The following is a 21326-nucleotide window of genomic DNA, read 5'->3' on the forward strand; positions in this document are numbered from 1 at the left end:
GATGACCGCTCAATTAAGAATTTGCCAATAGTTAGGCATTGCTTTCTCACAAAAAAATTAATAACAAGGGAACAGACAGTTTATACAGGGATTTTCAGACTTGTAGATCTTTGTGGCGCCAGGGGATCAGTGGGAGGTTGTAGTGAGGTAAATCGTTCAGAATGTGTCAGATAGAAATCAAATATACAGAGCTGATATATGTCCTTATTCCATACAACAGAGGATAATGCAGCTGTCCATTCAGCACCACCAGTTGGGCTAAGCAGTCAGAACCTTGGACAGCACCACCAGTTGGGCTAAACAGTCAGAACCTTGGACAGCACCACCAGTTGGGCTAACCAAGTTGGGCTAAGCAGTCAGGCCTTTGGACAGCACCTATTCCTAACAGTTGAGCCTATTGAACCCTCCCATTGTAAATGTAGAGTACACATGTCAAACTCATTCCACGGAGAGCCGAGTGGTGTCTGCGGGTTTTCGCTCCTCCCTTTTACTTGATTGATGAATGAAGGTCACTGATCAGTAAGGAACTCCCCTCACCTGGTTGTCTAGATCTTTATTGAAAGGAAAAACCAAAAACCAGCAGACACAAGGACCTCCATGGAATGAGTTTGACACCCCTGATGTAGAGGATCCTGGCAGGATTTGTGAGTTCTGTAGCCCCCCCCTCATCCTGGCAGGATTTGTGAGTTCTGTAGCCTCCCCCTCATCCTGGCAGGATTTGTGAGTACTGTAGCCTCCCCCTCATCCTGGCAGGATTTGTGAGTACTGTAGCCTCCCCCTCATCCTGGCAGGATTTGTGAGTACTGTAGCCTCCCCCTCATCCTGGCAGGATTTGTGGGTACTGTAGCCTCCCCGATCCTGGCAGGATTCGTGAGCTCCACAAGGCCAACATTAGCCTTAGTTAGCTTAGTTCCAGAGGGAAAACTAATCTAATTCTGAGTTGGAATACCTATATACTGATCCAATGTTGAAATATTCTGCCAAATAAACCAAGAGTATAACTCTGGAAAACGGCTTCAATCTGTAGACTCTTATGTTTGAGCACTCTGTTAAACCTTTACTAGATATAAGGGTATGGTCAGATCTATCCCAAATAGCAATGAAATTAACATCCTGGAATCCAGCTCCACGGATTTGCAACTCTCAACTGGGCTGTGAGAGAGAGAGCTGGCAGATCCGTGAAGCTGGATTGCAGGATGTTAATGTATATATGAACCTTGCAGAACCTGCCTTGTTTCAGCTGCATCTGAAGCCTGATAAGAGGCTATTACCACAGGTAATGACCCACACACAGCCTGTAAACTGCCATCTAATGAGGGTTACTCCACAAAATACACTCTCTTGTGTCCCCTCGGAAATTGAATTTCCCGTTCAACTCTCCCACATGGCTGGCTGCTGTATAATTCATTTTCACACACTGTTGTTCTATCTTTTTCTTTATCATGTTCTTCAAAGGCTTGGATTGGATATTTACCATTCTAAAATCAGTGGCCGGCAAAATAACAATAATCAAAGCGGTGACCCTAATCTTGGATTTGGCAACACAGGAGGGGTGTGACACAGAATTACGCCTAATATAGCAACACCTCCATGGTTCCCTGCATAGTGGTGTGTCTGCTTAAAAGGAGTCGCTGTGATGGTAATAACAGGGTGCGCCTATTCCATATATATTCCCAATGGGCCCTGGTCAAAAGCAGTGCACTACATAGGCAATAGAGTGTCATTTAGGACACATACGGTCTTGTGAGTGTGGGCAGGAGTAGCCTGGTTCCTTACCGATGAGGGAGAGCTGCTTGGAGGGTCTGGGCTGCAGGTCCATGCCATTCTTCAGCCACAGGATCTTGGGGTCTGGGATGCCGTCAGCGTGGCAGTGCAGACTGGCAGACACACCAGGCTCCTGGGCCTGCGTCTCTGGGTAGACGAGGATCACTGGGGGAACTGGATACATAGACGCACGCACACACACACACACAAAGAGACAAACACAGCCACAAGAGAGAGGAGTCAGTGAGGTATAATTACACAGGCACAGCAGGCAGAAAGGCCTTCATTTCACACCAGTACCACACAAAATCACACATACACGCTACAGGCACTGCATTACAATAGAGTCCAGCATAAATGTTTATAAGACCAAATAAGACCACTATTGAAGGAAGTTAAGGAAGGTAAATCTGAAGGAACACACATTATGGAAGAGGCAAGAAAATCCACTTTGTTGAGCAGCCCCAGTCATTATTTACAGGTGAAACACTTCATATCCAAACACAAACACATGGTAATTGTCTTCGAAGATAACTTGCCTTCCAGGAAGCAGACATTTCCCTCCCTCTTCAACTGAATATCTCAGATGCAGCTGTATCGTTTTTCAATTAGCCTAAATCCTGCCTTACAACACACAATCACGCCTATTGTCCCTGTTAATTGAAAATCATTGCAGGCTATTTTTGTCTATGCATATCTGTGCGAGCAATGAAACAAAGATCGGGAAATTTAGATTGTTATCTTTGATTTGATACAGTACAGACGGTACAGATGGCTCTCCCAAGGTCCTCAATGAAGAGGAAGGCTCGGTAATCACACGTCGTCTCAGTGAAAAAATACTTATGGAAATGTATTTGTAGAGCAGTGTGTTTTGATAAGTGTCTGCAGCAGCCCCTCTGTGCTGATTACTGCTGGCTATTTGATGTACTGTAGATAAAACAGTTTACATGCTCAGGGTGGAATCACTTGAGTATGGTTAGTAAAACGCCATGAGTATAGACTTGATTTGCTTTCTATGATAATATGTTGGACATCTTGAAAACAATGCCATGTTTTGTGATTGGAATACTGCCAAGAGAGTCTGAGACAGGATTTGAGACAGGGATTGAGACAAGGGTTGAGACAGGAGTTGAGACAGAGATTGCCAGTCCTGACCCTGGAAAGTCCCTCATCCACAAAAGCATCTTACTTTTTGTTATCTATTCAAAAACCAACAACAAAAAAATGAATTTAACATTGAACGCAGCAATGATTGCACTGCAACTATAACACATTTGTCAGGTCTAAATTCTGGTGTCCACATGCCAAACTAAACTCTGACAATCAAATTACCGTGAAATGTAAAGTATATGCCATTACTAACCATTCACCTGCAGTACATGGGTCTGGCAGAGTTCTTCATATCCATACGCATGACAGCTGTAGTTCCCCATATGGATGGTTGTCACTTTGGTGATGTAGAGGGAGCCGTCATCACCAAAGTCCTATTGGGGGAAGAGGAAGGTGGCAGTGGAGGATGGTGAGGGAGGGAAGAAGGGAGGGGAGGGAGGTGAGGGGGGGAGGAAAAGGAGGGAAGGTAGGGGAGGGAGGGAGGGAGGGCACACAACAGGGGACCATGGAGTGATGGGAAGCATATAGACCATGAATCAATGTGGTCCCTGGGTGTTGGGACAGGTATGGGGATTGGAGCCCTGTGGTCACGCTCAATCAGTCTGATAAATAGGAAGGGTTAAAAATACAAAGAACATTAGAGTGATTAATTGAGTCAGTTGTTGTTTTTCAGGATGCACAACTCACCTGGGGTTTCAGCAGAGGCTTAGGGAGGATTAAGATACTAAATAGTGGCGTCCCAGTACGTAGCGGACTGACTGTGTGCAGATGTGTGGAGCTAGCTCCCTTAATAACCAAACACATCCCTCTCTAAACAGAGACTAAAGACTTGGAGTTTCTTGCCGCAAGCTATTGTCCCACTATGTGCTTTAAGGTAGAGGAAACTACTGCTCCTCATTTGGCTAACGAGATGGGAGTGGATGAGGACATAATCGTCTCTAGTAAATGCTTTAAGGTGAGGAAAGGTACTGTAGAGGAAGTACTTAGGACGGACATTTCAAAGGCTTTACGGAACATATGAAAACAGTAGACACTGCTTTAGAGATGAATTACTGTACAGCAGGGTTTCCCAAACTCAGTGCTGGGCCCCCCTGGTTGCACATTTTGTTTTTTGCCCCAGCACTACACAGCTGATTCAGATAACCAACTCATCATCAAGTTTTGACTATTTGAATCAGCTGTGACGTGCTAGGGCAAGGGGGGGGGTAGGACCGAGTTTGGGAAACCCTGCTGTACAGTACAGGTAGATATGAAACACTCTACGTTATCCTATATCATGTATCCCTATAAGGTATGAACTTAACTGTGTAGCGCTGATTCTTCTTATTTAGTTCCAGTACAGGTTTATAGGATTTAACAAGAAATACTGAAAACCATGTACTAGTTTCAAGTTGAAAGTTATATTAGTCGTATGTACACATGGAATACACCGTTCAATTAAATGCTTACTTGCAGGTTCCTTCTCGACAATGCAACAACAATAAGAAATAATAAAAGATAAGAATACGAACATAAAGTAACTGGTTCAGTAGAATATAATAAATATTTTAGCATAACTATAATACAGGATGGCACAATTTATAGTCCATTTATACATGTATCAGGGAAGGAGGTATTGGGGGGCAAGTATTTAAATTGTGCAGTATTAGCAATAGTAAATAAGAGTCTGGTAGCAGCAGTTGCGATGTGAAGCATAAATGTGTGTTGGTGTGTGTGTGTGGGTGTGGGTGTGTGTGTGGGTGTGTGTGTGTGGGTGTGTGTGTGTGTGTGTGTGTGCATGCATGCGTGCGTGAGTGAGTGCATGTGTGCTAAGGTGCAGAGAGTCAGCGTAGGTGGTAAGTCCAGTTCAAGTGTTCAGCAGTCTGATGGCTTGTAGATTGCAATGATGTCATGTCATTGTATTGTGTGGACCAGGGGAGCGTTAGTAGATAAGTGGTTTGGTGTCACGGAGTCTGCATTCCTTATGTCAGAATAGATTACTGATGTTGATCTTAGAAATTATTGATGGACAGGATATATGACTTGGGGGTAAAGAGTAATAACATCAAAGAGAAGGGAGTGCCCATGGAGGTTTACCAGATGTTCGTGGAGAGACTTGTAACAGAGTGTATATATAGAGAGAGTGGATCTTTGTTCTGGAGTTAGGAAGTTGGAAGTTGGAAGAGGCAGGGCCATGTCCTTCTTCTGTGATAACTAACCATGGTACCATATTAAATATCTTATATGAACTCCTCATCAAAAGTGTCTAAGTACATCCTTACATTCGTAATCACTTGATACCCTAGAAACTCATCATAACAGATAGAAACAGTCTCTGAGCCTGTTGGTACTAGACCTCATTCTCCGATACCGTTTGCCCGACGGTAAGGGAGTGAACAGCTCATTGCTGGGGTGTGTGGGGTCCTTGATGGTGGGCCTTGCGGTCGTGGATGGAGTAATTCCCGTACCAGGCTGTGATGCAACTGGTCAGGACACTGTCGATGTTGCAGAGGACCCGGGGTGGCATGCCAAACTTCTTCAGCCACCTTAAGAAGAAGTAGAGGTGCTGTTGCTCCCCCTTGACAAGAGTGGTGGTGTTGTTAGTGCATGTCAAGTCTTTGGTGATGTGGACGCCGAGGAACTTAAAAACTGCTAACTTTCTTTACTGCAGTCCCGTTGATGTGGATCGGGGCACGTTCCCTCCTCTGCTTCCTGAAGTCAACAATCAACTCCTTTGTTTTGCTGACGTTGAGAGAGAGAGGTTGTTGTCCTGGCATCACAATGCCAGTTGACTTACCTCCTTCCTATAAGCTGACTCATCGTTGTTGGTTATAAGGCCTATAATTGTGGTGTCGTCAGCAAACCTGATGATGGAGTTGGTGTTGTGCAAAGTCACGCAGTCGTGGGGGGGTCCATGTGTTAAGCGTCGTATGGAGGAGGTGTTGTTGCCAATCCTTACAGCCTGTGGTCTGCCCGTCAGGAAGTCCAGGATCCAGTGGCAGAGGGTAGTCTCCAGACTCAGGGCTCTGAGCTTGTTGACGAGCTTGGAGGGTGCAATAGTGTTGAATGCTAAACTGTAGTCAATGAACAGCATTCTCACATAGGTGCTCCTCGTGTTCAGATGTCTTAGGAACTAGTGAATAGCGATGGAAATGGCATCTAACGTTAATCTGTTGGAGCGGCAAATTGGAGTGGGTCAAATGTGCCTGGCATGCTGGCCTTGATGTCGCCAGCCTCTCAAAACACTTCATGTCACCTTGTTTTTTTTTAGGCACTGGAACGATGGTAGTCTCCTTGAAGCAAGTGGGGACTACAGCCTGGGACAGGTACAGGTTGAAGATGTTTGAGAAAACGCCCGCCAGCTGGTCAGCTTTTTGAATTTTCACTCTTTTGAGAGTTTTCCTCACCACACAACTGGATCATACTATGCCAATTATTGTCCTGTTGTGTCTCAAATTACGGACCTCATAAAGGGAAATGTGTTATTGTACAAAAAAAAACAGATTGAATACAATGGAGTGGCTGTATACTTACACATAGTTAATTACTTCCCCCTCAGTTTGTAAAGAAGCCTGATATTGTTTCATAAATGTTTCATTTAAGTTTGTATTTAAAATGAAAAACCACCCAAAATGTTTCCTTCCATCTATTCACCCCTTATAAAACAGTAATAGCTCTGTACTGTATCCATAATAGTCTTAGTGGAAAATCATCTTAAAATGTTTGAAGGTTAGTATAATGCATTTTTCACAGCAGTCCCAACCGGGTGAGTAAAAGGCCTGTTTGACATGCTCATTCATTTTTTTTTATAGCATTTTTTTTTTTTTACGGAGAAAATGCATTACATATTATAGTCCCACTTTAAATGACATGCAGCTCATAAAGGCTTCATAAATCCTTCATAAACACTACATACATTTTTTTTTTATGTGTTACGAATCATCTATAACCGTATGCCATGCTTTATAAAGGGTTCATAAATGTGGCATATCTGTGTGACATAACCACCAATGTCAAATGTGACATAACCCACTATGCCAAATATGACATAAACCTGGGCTTTATAAAGGGTGGCATAAGCACCGCTTAATAAAGGCCTTATAAATAATATTAAATTGAGGCTTCACAAAGCATTTATAACCGTTATGCATCTTGGTAGAGCATTGCAACGCCAGGATATTGGTTTCGATACCCGAGACCACCCATATGTCAAAATGTATTCACGCAAGACTGTAAATCGCTTTGGATTAAAGCGTCAGCAAAATTTTATATATGATATTATATTTCACTAAAACATTTTGTGTGCATACTCAACTTCCCCCCAAAATGCGGTGCTGCAGGATGAGGCACACTCTAAAGTGCAGTCATGCACAGCGAAAAACATTGTTATGGCCTTTTAAAATCAGTTTATATTTTTTGCCTACTTCTGTTTTTTTGTTTTGTTTTTTGTTTTTACAGGTTTCGGTTTTTCCCAATGTTTTCCTGGTTCACCCCAGTTTTTTCACTGTTGTTTGGTTAGCGGGTTTTCTGTATTGCAGTAAGCCACATGTGAGCAAAAGGCCAGCAACACTCCGTATTATTCAGAGCCGAATGAAATGACACCATATATACATTCTACAGACCCTACTGAGTATTTCCTACAATACTTTTACCGCAGCACCCAGAATAGTTTTTGCTCTATAAGCAAATATGTATTCCATATACAGTGATTCGCATTGGGGGCATTTATTTGACCTTGAAACATGTTTTAAAAGTTGAATTATTAAATTTGGTCTGGGAGGTCCTAATTGTTTCGTTGCCAATTTATCTTGATTTGTTCGCCGACAAAAAGGAACTTCTTTCAAAGAGACAATCGAGTTGCACTGAACGCTAGCCATCTTGACAGTAGTACGTGAATTGATTGACGCTGCTACCCGCTCTTTTCTTAGTTACGTTCATGGTTATGTTACGTATGACGAAAGCGCGTAAGTGCAAGCCCTCCCGGAACCCATAGAGATTGTATTGAAAGCTCTGATATTTGAAAAAAAAGATTTTACATGAGAGTCTATGAGAGACTTCTGGGGCGATTTTCAACCTGACTGAAATCGCCCCAAAAAGGGCGAGGCCATTTGAAGCACGACTTTAGCCTGATTGGACATTTAGTGGCAGATCAGACGTCTAGATTAGAACACTGATAACTACTGTTGCCGTGATATAATTGATTAGAAAAAAAATCCCTTCCTTTTCCCGTTTGGCAGTGCGTCGCCCATATCGCCCTAATGAACACACCGCCCCTGGCTCCGAGACAGGATTGTGTCAAGGCACAGATCGGGGGAAGGGTACCAAAACATTTCTGCAGCATTGAAGGTCCCCAAGAACATAGTGGCCTCCATCATTCTTAAATGGAGTTTGGAACCATCAAGACTCTTCCTTGAGCTGGCCGCCCGGCTAAATTGAGCAATCGGGGGAGAAGGGCCTTGATCAGGGAGGTGACCAAGAACCCGATGGTCACTCTGATACAGCTCAAGAGTTCCTCTGCTTCCGTTTAAGGAATGTTTTTCAACAGAATCGGCTGAATGAATACACCACTGATCACGCATAAACAGAGTTCATTTTCATAGCAGCCACATTGTATTCATTCTGTGTTGTTGTTTTTATCGCACTGCTTTGCTTTATCTTGGCCAGGTCACAGTTGTAAATGAGAACTTGTTCTCAACTGGCTTACCTGGTTAAATAAAGGTGAAATAAAAAATAAAAATAAAATTCTAGCCTCTATGCACTCTCCTCCTCTCACCTTTTCCCTTCGTTTGTGGACTTCAATGAACAACACATCAGCTGTATGTGATCAGGCAAAACAACTTTTCCAAGCCAAATAACCACTACACACAGCCTACATCGTTGTCCCCATATTAGCTAAAGTAACGTCCTAGTCAACATAGTAAACCCGCTACAATCATGCAGTTATGTTACAGTGTATAGTCAGTTAGCAGTTAGACTGGCGGCCCCGGTGGCAAGAAATTAATAAAACCAAAAGCTTACCTTGATTTGGAAGAGTTCCAGTGTTGTATTGGATAGTCATAGCCAGCTGACTAACATAGTAACTCAACTAGCCAGCTGCATTTGCTAGCTAAGTAAGTGAAACTGAAAGTGAAAAAAATGACAAAATCTCTCTCTGTTGAAAACTGTTCAACTATTGTCTTTCTCTCTCTTTCAGTCAACTACTCACCACATGTTATGCACTGCAGTGCCAGCTATCTGTAGCTTATGCTTTCAGTACTAGATTCATTCTCTGATCCTTTGATTGAATGGACAACATGTCAGTTCATGCTGCAAGAGCTCTGATAGGTTGGAGGACGTCCTCCGGAAGTTTGCATAATTACTGTGTAAGTCTATGGAAGGGGGTGAGAACCAAGAGCCTCCTATATTTTGTATTGAAGTCAATGTAACAAGAGGAGGACGGAAGCTAGCTGTCCTCCGGCTACACCATGGTGCTACCCTACAGAGTGCTGTTGAGGCTGCTGTAGACCTTCATTGCAAAACAGTGTGTTTTAATCAATTATTTGGTGACGTGAACATATTTAGTATAGTTTTATCTAAAAATGATAACTTTTTCAATGTTTTACCATTTTTATTTTTATGAAATTCACTGATGAGGATGGTCCTCCCCTTCCTCCTCTGAGAAGCCTCCACTGGACTAGGAGACTAGTCAGGATCGAGGAAGAGATGAATAGAGCAAAGTACAGAGAGATCCTTGATGAAAACCTGCTCCAGAGTGCTCAGGACCTCAGACTGGGGCGAAGGTTCACCTTCCAACAGGACAACGACCCTAAGCACACAGCCAAGACAACGCAGGAGTGGCTTCGGGACAAGTCTCTGAATGTCCTTGAGTGGCCCAGCCAGAGCCCGGACTTGAACCCAATCGAACATCTCTGGAAAGACCTGAAAATACCTGTGCAACTACGCTCCCCATCCAAACTGACAGAGCTTGAGAGGCTCTGCAGAGAAGAATGGGAGAAACTCCCCAAATACAGGTGTGCAAAGCTTGTAGCATCATACCCATGAAGACTTGGGGCTGTAATCGCTGCCAAAGGTGCTTCAACAAAGTACTGAGTAAAGGGTCTGAATACTTATGTAATTGTAATATTTCCATTTATTATTATTTTTATAAATTTGCGAACATTTCAAAAAACCTGTTTTTGCTTTGTCATTATGGGGTATTGTGTGTAGATTGATGAGGGGGATAAAAAAAAATCCATTTTAAAATAAGGCTGTAACGTAATATTTGGGAAAAGGTGAAGGGGTCTAAATACTTTCCGAATGCACTGTATCATGAATGGTTATTGACACTTTTCTACTATGTGTGCTGTGTTGCTCAGTTGGTAGAGCATGGCACTTGCAATGGCAGAGTTGTGGGTTCGATTCCCACAGGGGTCCAGTACGAAAAATGTATCCACTCACTGCTGTAAGTCGCTCTGGATAAGAGCTTCTGCTAAATTACTGAAATGTTGAATTATTACGTGGGGGACTTTTATTTAGAAAATTCCCGAAATTCCATGACCCGGAAGTACTTCTTTAGTGTGGCTCATGAAACGCTGATCATGTGATGAGTTCGCAAATCAAATGCCCCACTTGTGCTGCCACTGGACAGCGAAAGACAAGTAAGTGAATCTTTATTCATTGTCATTTAAATTAGTTCATAGTAGTTAAGTGTTGAGTTAGATTACATACTGTAGCTACCTCAGTCGTTATTTCAAATAATTTCTGTGACTTCACAGCAATTGCTAGCTAGCCAAAATGTAGCTAGCTAGCAGGCTCATCTAAATACAAATCTCCTAGAATCAGCTACGTCTCATAATCACGTCATGAGATTTGTAAATGAAAGTGGAATATTATATTACGCATTGAATGGAGTTTCCCATCTTCCCATTTAGAGTTTCTGGCGCAGAACAGAAATGCCCTTATCCAGATGGTGTGACAAAGGCATTTCCTAACAGACCTGCTAACTTTTTGTTGTTGTTACTTTTAAGGTTGGAACCAACATGCAGTACCTCCAGCAGGCAGAGAGGCAAGAATCATTCATCCACCAGCTCAGGGACAAGCTACACTATTTACAGCCCTGTGTAATGTTCAATGTAATTGCATTGCTGGACTTTTAGAAACTTAATGTATTTGTATATATTTTTTAAATGTACAAATAAAAGGAAATGTATGGTTTAAACATGTCTTTAATGTTTATTTGTTTTAGCTGTTAGTGATAATTCCCTAAGTGTTAATACATTTGTGTTTACATCATTAAGCCTTTATGTATGTGTTATGAATGACCGACGGCGTCTCAATTCAAAGTAAGTATTACAGGACACTATATAAAGTGTCAATAAATAGGTTATAAACATTCTGCTGATTTATGAAGGTTCTCTCACGACCTACAGGTTACTTTGTGTCTGTGTGTGTGTGTGTCTGTGTGTGTGTGTGTGTGTGTCAGAACCAAGATGATTTGTAGTAGTCCAACCTGAGACCACCGCACCAGGTATTCCTCTTCTGTTCTCATGCTGGAGACCAGGGCTTGATTACAACCTGTTACAATGGTGCCAACATTTTGTAGCGTATCTTTCAACAGGGGGGTGGGTGAATGTGTCGAAGACCTGACTGGGCCCAGCACCGCACGGTATGGCTAGTTTTTGTTTTGTGCGTGTTTGTGCAACTTGGTTCCAGAAGAAAGACACTTTTAATTTCTTTAGGTTGGGGGCTTTCATCAAGGTAAGTGTTTCTTGGTGTAACGTCGTCATCTCTCCAAAACACAACGCAATTACTTTGAAGAAAAGTATCCGATTCAATATGTTAAATGCCCCATTTTTATGAGAGAGAGAGAGAGAGAGTGAGATAGTAATACTCCTCTACCTTTACGCTGTAGCAGAGTGCAGACAAATGGGTTTGATTCCAGCGAAGGCAAATTGCCACAGTCAGCTAAATGTGTCATATGTCAGGACCTTTCTTGACGGAATTTGAATCACAGCTAAATGTAATAGTTGTTAATTTATTTCAAAGTGAGCCCATTTTCATAAGACAGGAAAAATTATTTGGCCTGTAAATACATCTAATTTGTGCTGACCTGAAACGACAGCACAGAGAGACCAAAGGCATTAGATCAGTATGCATTCTTTCTTTGTTCTTCATTGAGATGCAGTGGTATTACACAATAGCATCAGGCAACACTTCCCTTGCAGATTCTATGCATTAAAAGAGCATAAAGCTGCCTAAGGATTACATGGGAACACATTATGCTGAATGGCACATTTCTTATCGTGCACACCTGCATGCTCGTAATAGTTATTATTTATAATGATTTATCAGTAACAACAATTGCAATTGTCGTCACACACTATTTATCAATGCATAACCTAACTCCATGAAAACAGTAGCACTCTCATGTTGCACAGAGGACCTTGTTTTCTCCCACTTCCTTGTCCTCAGCGCGACCCGTCTAAACACATGCCAGTTGACGTGCATGTCATTATTTATTGGCTCTCTGGCCAATTCATTAACATGCAATTAGAGAATTCTAATCAGCTGGTGGATGGATAAACACAGTCCCACGCTGTCAGCTGTGCAGGTGTGCTAAACAACACACCGCCGCCGCCGCTCTATAGTTCATTAACCACATGCAGCCAAACCCAATTCCCATGCTATGCCATGTTGGGATTTGCGAAAAAATAATATTTTAACATGGTTTGTGCTCTTTGAGATCAGCACGACACCTGGCAGAGCTTCTGAGACTCAAATCATTACATTATTTCCAATTACAACCAATGATTCAAAGCATGAGGAAAAACACAGGCCTATTAAAAAAAATAAAATAAGATGCATAAATTGTGTTAATGGGAATTAGCATTTCTCATTCATTTTCTGTGAACATTTATCTGTTATTGATTAATTGTTTTAAAACCAATGTGAAGAGCCCCTGCTGAGACACGTTCTGAGGATTATCAAATATTAATCAAAGGCCCAATTGTAAATGTCTTAAAAGCAGCGTTTCTAAAAACACCCCACATCAAAGTTCACAATGTTGGACACTGGTTCAGTGTTTCACCTTGAAAAGCCCCATGACATTTAAAGAAGGGAAAAAGGCTTACACCACCTCACATCTGCAGTTTTGGGGTGGAGGCCTCTGCTTGGGTTAATCACAACCATATTTTGTAGGGTTAGCATGGGCAGGCAGGCTCATAGTAGCATGACTTAATTCATGTCAAAACATGATTTGTAGCTTTACAATTTAAAGGGTAGGTTCAGCATTTTCTCCTGGGCCATGGACTATTTTCAGGGTGAGGAACCATCTAACATCAAGATTTTACAAAATACTGAACTTCCCCTTTACACCCTCTGAAATAGCCAATAGCTCCTGCCTAGGACTCACATTGATATCCTCCAGGTCCAGGAAGTTGAGTATGATCCCATTCCTCTTCCAGATGATTGGTGGCCGCAGCGTCCCTTCGATGGCACAGGACAGCACGGCGCTGAGGCCTACCGTTACCGTGGAGATGCTCATTCTCTGGTCCTCAGCCAGGCTCAACTGTACAACCTCTGTAGGTGGAGAGAGAAAGAGAGAGAGAGAGAGAGAGATAGAGAGAGAGTAAGAGAGAAGGTGAGTGAGATAGAGAGAGAGAGAGAGAGAGAGAGAGAGAGAGAGAGAGAGAGAGAGAGAGAGAGAGAGAGCATGAGAGAGAGAGAGACTAACCTCCTGCCAAATGTATGACCATATTAGAGACACATATTTCCCTCAGATTACACAGACCCACAAAGAATTCCGAAACAAATCCAATTTTGATAAACTCCCATATCTATTGGGTGAAACACCACAGTGTGCCATCACAGCAGCAAGATTTGTGACCTGTTGCCACAAGAAAAGGGCAACCATATATTTATGTTTATTTATTTATTTAGAGAGAGAGAGAGAAAGAGAGAGAGAGAGAGATGGAAATAGTCCCTTGTGGTTCAGTTGGTAGCAGTGGAGGCTGCTGAGGGGAGGACGGCTCATATTAATAGCTGGAACGGAGCAAATGGAATGGCATCAGACAGATGGAAATCATGTGTTTGATGTATTTGATACCATTCCACTCATTTCACTCCAGCCATTACCACTAGCCCGTCCTTCCCAATTAAGGTGGGGATGAGAGAGAGAGAGGGGTGAGAGACAGATGGTGGAGAGAGAGTGGGTGAGAGAGAGAGAGGGGGTGGAGAGAGAGAGGGGTGAGAGAGAGAGAGAGAGAGAGGGGTGAGAGAGAGGGGGTAGAGAGAGAGGGGGGTGAGAGAGGGGGGTGAGAGAGGGTGGGGAGAGAGAGAGAGGGGGAGAGAGATGGGTTAGAGAGAGATAGTGTAGAGAGAGGGGGTGAGAGAGAGGGGAAGTAAGCGATAGAGGGGGTGGAGAGAGAGGGGTGAGAGAGAGAGAGAGAGAGAGAGAGGGGTGAGAGAGGGGGGGTGTCTGATCTGAGGACGAGACCGTGTGAGAGAGAACGATGTCTGATCTGAGGACGAGAACGGTTTAGAGAGAACGATGTCTGATCTGAGGATGAAACCGTGTGAGAGAGAACAATGTCTGATCTGAGGACGAGGCCGTGTGAGAGAGAACAATGTCTGATCTGAAGACGAGACCGTGTGAGAGAGAAAGATGTCTGATCTGAGAACAAGACCGTGTGAGAGAGAACAATGTCTGATCTGAGGACGAGACCGGTTTAGAGAGAACAATGTCTGATCTGAGGATGAGACCGGTTTAGAGAGAACGATGTCTGATCTGAGGACGAGACTGGTTTAGAGAGAACGATGTCTGATCTGAGGACGAGACTGGTTTAGAGAGAACGATGTCTGATCAGAGGACGAGACCGTGTGAGAGCAGGACATTTAGGATTATTAAGGAAGATTTACATTCAGCTGACTAGCGAGTCCAATTTGTTTAACCTTTAAGGCACATGAAGAAGCACTGTTCTCGAGTGTCCCCAGGGCTCATAACTATACAGGGAGGAGGAGAGAGGGATGATGAGGGGAGGCAGGTACGAATGTCATAAATATGACTGAACGATCCTGGGCCAATATTGGTTGGGTTCTTTAGGAAGACTATAAAACTGCTCGTTCACGCCGCTCATTTACGCTGCTTGTTGGTTAGCGAATGCTCCTGCTACCTGTCTCTACCTAACTTGTTGACCGATGTTTTGGCTTACTGCCCTGCAATATCCTGCTTTTTTCTACAGCACCAACTTGTGTGTTGGTTATCTCCCACTCATATAGTGTATGTGCAGCCATGATCCATACAGTGAGCAAGTCCCCTGCTTTCTCTCTGTTTGCAGTACTGTTGTGTGATTCGGGTGTGTGTTGTCCTTGTGTGTTTGCCATTTCACTGGCTGTGCTTGTTTCGGGAGGTAGGGTGCAGGCTATATTTGCAAACACACTGTAGCTCAGAGCAAACTTTTAGTAAATTCCGGTAAAGAGAGACACGGAAGCCCAGCTAGCCTAGCTAGCCTGTAGTTTCAGATGGAGGTCAATGCTGCAGGAGATGTGTTTATTTTGCTCTATACCAGGACAATGTGGACTGTACGGACTTTCAATGTTGCAAATGTTTGCTTGCAGAGGACTACAGGGGCGAAGTGGCTACTCTCAGCAAACAAGTAGAAAACTTCCACAAGCTACTGGGGAATCCACGCCCGCCTACTTTGTCTTTCTCTTCTACTCCAGTAGCTAGACGCGGCTCTAGCCTGGTGGGAGTGTCGCTGCCGTGTCGTTTCTCCACAGCCGACTGGCCGGTGCTCTGCAGGGATCCCTCCCCGAAGGGGTCTCCCCTTTACCTGGAGAATAGAGTTAGTAGGTTGCTTCTGGATGACTTTGTGGATGTTCCTATTCTTGACCCTACCAACCAGTCATGGAGGCAAGTCACTCGCCGTACAAGTCACTCGCCGAAGCTTCCGCTTTGAAATTGGATCCGGAGGTACCTGCGCCTTTGTCCTCTGTTCTGTCTCCCTCTCCGGTGGCTTCTACCTCGGGTTCAGATCTTCAGAGCACCCCCCCTCATCGGACCGTGAGGGTGTCTGAGACTCCGGCCCCTTCATCAGCCACGGTAGATTCTACGGCTGGCCCCACCTCCCATCGGTCCTCGAGGGGTCTTCTAAACCACTCGAGGTGAAAGAATGTCAAAATCTCCTCAGCCATTTCACCAGCTGTTGTCATCGGCAGCTCTATCGTGAGAAACATCTCGGTTCCCGGGGCATAAACCCTGTGCTAATCTGGAGCACGAGTACAGGACATTACAAGGCTGCTTCCTGCCATTCTACGACAGCTACTGGGGGCTGATGCTGTCGTAGTCCATGTGGGGTCAAACAACATTAGGAGGGGTAGCTCGGAACTGCTGAAAATAGATTTTAAAGAACTGATTCTAGCTCTGAAAGATTCCAAAAAGCGGCCAATTATTTAAGGCCCGGTACCATCAATGGACCGTGGCTGTGAAAGATTCAGCAGGCATTACATTACCTTGCTAAAAGACTACTGTAAGTCTGTTGGCACACATAACCTTAACACCTTTTGGAAACAGAAGATGCTCTACAGGAATGACGGAGTCCATCCAAATCATCTTGGCTCCTGGACTACATAGAGCCATGGCTACATAGAACTCTATTCCACATCAAGTAACACATGCAAGCAGTAATATCAGATTAAAAAAACATATAAAAATACACCTTGTGGAACAGCGGGGACTGTGATGAGACACACACACAGGCACAGACACACGCATACACACACACATGACAACATACGCACTATACAAATAAAATAAAATGTTATTTGTCACATGCACCGAATACAACAGGTGTAGACCTTACAGTGAAATGCTTACTTACAAGCCCTTAACCAACAATGCAGTTTTAAGAAAGAATACAAAAAAAAAAGCCATTTGATTAGATGTTCGGGAGTCTTATGGCTTGGGGGTAGAAGCTGTTTAGAAGCCTCTTGGACCTAGACTTGGCACTCCGGTACCGCTTGCCGTGCGGTAGCAGAGAGAACAATCTATGACTAGGGTGGCTGGAGCCTTTGACAATTTTTAGGGCCTTCCTCTGACACCGCCTGGTATAGAGGTCCTGGATGGCAGGAAGCTTGGCTCCAGTGATGTACTGGGCCGTACGCAGTACCCTCTGTAGTGCCTTGCGGTCGGAGGCCGAGCAGTTGCCATACCAGGCATACCAGGCAGTGATGCAACCAGTCAGGATGCTCTCGATGGTGCAGCTGTAGAACCATTTGAGGATCTGAGGACCCATGCCAAATCTTTTCAGTCTCCTTAGGGGGAATAGGTTTTGTCGTGCCCTCTTCACGACTGTCTTGGTGTGCTTGGTGTGCTTGAAACATGTTAGCTTGAAACATGTTAGTTTGTTGGAGAGTACAGGAGGGGACTGAGCACGCACCCCTGAGGGGCCCCCGTGTTGAGGATCAGCGTGGCGGATGTGTTGTTACCTACCCTTACCACCTGGGGGCGGCCCGTCAGGAAGTCCAGGATCCAGTTGCAGAGGGAGGTGTTTAGTCCCAGGGTCCTTAGCTTAGTGATGAGCTTTGAGGGCACTATGGTGTTGAACGCTGAGCTGTAGTCAACGAATAGCATTCTCACATAGGTGTTCCTTTTGTCCAGGTGTGAAAGGGCAGTGTGGCGCGCAATAGAGATTGCATCATCTGTGGATCTGTTGGGGCGGTATGCAAATTGGATTGGGTCTAGGGTTTCTGGGATAATGGTGTTGATGTGAGCCATGACCAGCCTTTCAAAGCACTTCATGGCTACAGATGTGAGTGCTACGGGTCGGTAGTCATTTAGGCAGGTTACCTTAGTGTTCTTGGGCACAGGGACTATGATGGTCTGCTTGAAACATGTTATTATTAAAGACTCAGACAGGGAGAGGTTGAAAATGTCAGTGAAGACACTTGCCAGTTGGTCAGCGCATGCTCGGAGTACACGTCCTGGTAATCCGTCTGGCCCTGCGGCCTTGTGAATGTTGACCTGTTTAAAGGTCTTACTCACATCGCCTACGGAGAGCGTGATCACACAGTCGTCCGGAACAGCTGATGCTCTCATGCATGTTTCAGTGTTACTTGCCTCGAAGCGAGCATAGAAGTAATTTAGCTCGTCTGGTAAACTTGTGTTACTGGGCAGCTCGCGGCTGTGCTACACACGTACACATGGATTTTGTGTTGTAGATATGTGGTAGTAAAGTAGTGGCCGGAGGGCACACACTTAATGTGTTGTGAAATTTGTTGTGTAATGTATTGTAATGTTTAAAAAAATTATATAACTGCCTTAATTTTGCAGGACCCCAGGAAGGGTATTGTCATGTTTTTAAAATTGTATATAACTGCCTTGGCAGCAGCTAATGGGATCCATAATAATACAAATAACTGGTTCAATAAATAAAGATTCCCAGGCATCTGGCAGAAATATAAATGGAGCCAACCATGCATCAACTCCTGAGCAAATCCATGTTCCCTTCCCACTCTGAATTGGATTGGATGGAAACAGTTAGCTCTCTTCCCCTGTGTATATGAATTACAATGGGCCTTCCTCTCTTGCAGGTCTGGTTTATACAAACCCTACAGTAGGTATTGCAACAGTACATGGCTACGGAAGAGCAAAAGCTACTGAATATTTTGGTGAATCCAATGGTAATATTTTGGTGAATCAAATTGGTAATGTTTTGGTGAATCCAATGGTAATATGTTGGTGAATCAAATGGTAATATTTTGGTGAATCCAATGGTAATATTTTGGTGAATCCAATGGTGATTTTTACGTGATAACAATGAATATGTCTGACATATTTCAATAGGTTGTAAACACACAATGTTGCTTCCACTAGTTGACTCACAATCACCCTAGTTCATTTTCAGAATATAATAGTTTGCATTTTTTTTAGCTTGGCAAAAACAACTGCTCTGCTAGACTAGTGCCTACTTGTGACAAATCTCCCAGAATGCTTTTCTCACAGAATAAATTCAATATGTTCTGATGCACCTCTTATGAAGCCTTACGCAAACAGAATTCAACAGGTTCTGAATACAGAGAGCACATTAAGTCCAAACCCAAAGTTCTTGAAACAAGGAGAGAGAAGAACTTAGTGCTCTATTCGATCCGTATCGCTGAAGCGTTACAGATTGCGCGATAGAAATGTAAAGGTAATTTCCGATTGAGCAGACATACATTACCAGTCAAAAGTTTGGACACACCTACTCATTCCAGGGTTTTTCTTTATTTTTACTATTATTACTATTTATTATACATTGTAGGGGTATACAGAAGATAGCCCTATTTGGTTAAAGACCAAGTCCATATTATGGCAAGAACAGCTCAAATAAGCAAAGAGAAACAACAGTCCATCATTACTTTAAGACATGAAGGTCAGTCAATACGTTTCTTGAAGTGCAGTCGCAAAAACCATCAAGCGCTATGATGAAACTAGCTCTCATGAGGACCACCACAGGAATGGAAGACCCAGTTACCTCTGCTGCAGAGGATAAGTTCATTAGAGTTACCTGCCTCAGAAATTGCAGCCCAAATAAATGCTTCACAGAGTTCAAGTAACAGACACATCTCAGAGGAGACTGTGTGAATCAGGCCTTCATGGTTGAATTGCTGCAAAGAAACCACTACTAAAGGACACCAATAGGAAGAAGAGACTTGCTTGGGTCAAGAAACAAGAGCAATGGACATTAGACTGGTGGAAATTTGTCCTTTGGTCTGGAGCCAAATTGGAGATTTTTGGTTCCAACCGCCGTGGCTTTGTGAGACGCGGTGTGGGTGAACAGATTGTCTCCGCATGTGTATTTCCCACCGTAAAACATGGAGGAGGAGGCGTTGTGGTGTGGGGGTACTTTGCTGGTGACACTGTCTGTGATTTATTTAGAATTCAAGGCACACTTAACCAGCATGGCTACCACAGCATTCTGCAGCAATACGCCATCCCATCTGGTTTGGGCTCAGTGGGACTATCATTTGTTTTTCAACAGGACAATGACCCAACACACTTCCAGGCTGTGTAAGGGCTATTTTACCAAGAAGGAGAGTGATGGAGTGCTGCATCAGATGACCTGGCCTCTACAATCCCTCAACCTCAACCCAATTGAGATGATTTGGGATGAGTTGGACTGCAGAGTTAAGGAAAAGCAGCCAACAAGTGCTCAGCATATGTGGGAACTCCTTCAAGACTGTTGGAAAAGCATTCCAGGTGAAGCTGCTTGAGAGAATGCCAAGAGTGTGCAAAGCTGTCATCAAGGCAAAGGGTGGCTATTTGAAGAATCTGAAATATAAAATATATTTTGATTTGTTTAACACTTTTTTGGTTACTACATGATTCCATATTATTTTATAGTGTTGATGTCTTCACTATTATTCTACAATGTAGAAAATAGTAAAAATAAAGAAAAACCCTGGAATGAGTAGGTGTGTCCAAACTTTTGACTGGTACTTTGATCGGGTCTGGCTCTCGACCCGGAATCTGTCCCTCTGCCTGCCCTGCCGGAAGCTGACCCGCGGTTTGTGGGGCCGTTCAAAGTCCTGAGGAGAATCAACGAGGTCACGTATAGGTTATTACTTCCCCCTGATTACCGTATTAACCCCTCGTTTCATGTGTCTCTCCTCAGGCCGGTGGTGGTTGGTCCGCTCCAGGAGTCTAAGGTGCGGGAGGTTCCTCCACCTCCTCTGGACATCGAGGGGGCCCCGGCGTACTCTGTCCGCTCCATCCTGGATTCGAGGCGTCGGGTGGGGGGCCTTCAGTACCTCGTGGAGTGGGAGGGGTACGGTCCAGAGGAACAGTGCTGGTTCCCGGTGAGGGATATCCTCGATCCCTCGCTGTTGCGGGATTTCCATCGTCGCCATTCGGCTCGCCCTGCTCCTCGTCCTCCTGGCCGTCCCCGAGTCCGGGGTCGGTGCGCTGCTGGAGCTGCGCGTCAAGGGGGGGAGTACTGTCACGACTTCGGCCCGAGGCTGCCTCCCCTCCTTGTTCGGGCAGGCTTTGGCGTTCGCCGTCACCGGCTTACTAACCACTGCCGCCACAATCATCATCACATTGGTCTTGTCTTGTTAATCACACACACCTGGTTTTAATCCCCTCATTAGTCCGTGTATAAGTGTTCCCTCCGCCCCCTTGTCCTTGTGGGTGATTGTTAGTTGTGAGAGTAGTATAGCTCGGTGGAGCTACTACATTTTGTTGCCAGGGTAGATTTTCCCCTGTGCCTATGTATTATTGGATTCTACCGTTACAGTGTATTTGCCAGGGATGAGAGTTTCCCCTGTGCCTGTTTCGTTGATTGCTATTTGAGCGCATTTGTGTGTCAACGAAGGAATAAACTCTGTATTCGGTGATTACCCTCCTGCGCCTGACTCCTTTCATCACACTCATCACAAGGGCAGAGTACATTGATATGACATCATGGCTGGCTGGGGAGCCTATTGCTCACTACACCTGGTCTGGCATGCACACTGCA

General features: G+C 44.2%; 1 protein-coding gene across 1 annotated transcript in view; it reads right to left on the bottom strand.

The window, feature by feature from the left end:
• LOC121579232 (follistatin-related protein 4-like) overlaps window positions 1–21326 on the bottom strand; it is a 262850-nt gene that overhangs the window by 31184 nt on the left and 210340 nt on the right. The window contains exons 7-9 of the mRNA XM_041893638.2: window positions 13244–13410; window positions 3128–3248; window positions 1777–1938 (exon numbers count right to left, since the gene is read on the bottom strand). Of these exons, the coding sequence (XP_041749572.2) occupies window positions 1777–1938; window positions 3128–3248; window positions 13244–13410 (450 nt within the window). The remainder of the gene's footprint in view (window positions 1–1776; window positions 1939–3127; window positions 3249–13243; window positions 13411–21326) is intronic.

This window comes from Coregonus clupeaformis, chromosome 13 (genome assembly GCF_020615455.1).
Source record: "Coregonus clupeaformis isolate EN_2021a chromosome 13, ASM2061545v1, whole genome shotgun sequence".
Classification (NCBI taxonomy): domain Eukaryota; kingdom Metazoa; phylum Chordata; class Actinopteri; order Salmoniformes; family Salmonidae; genus Coregonus; species Coregonus clupeaformis.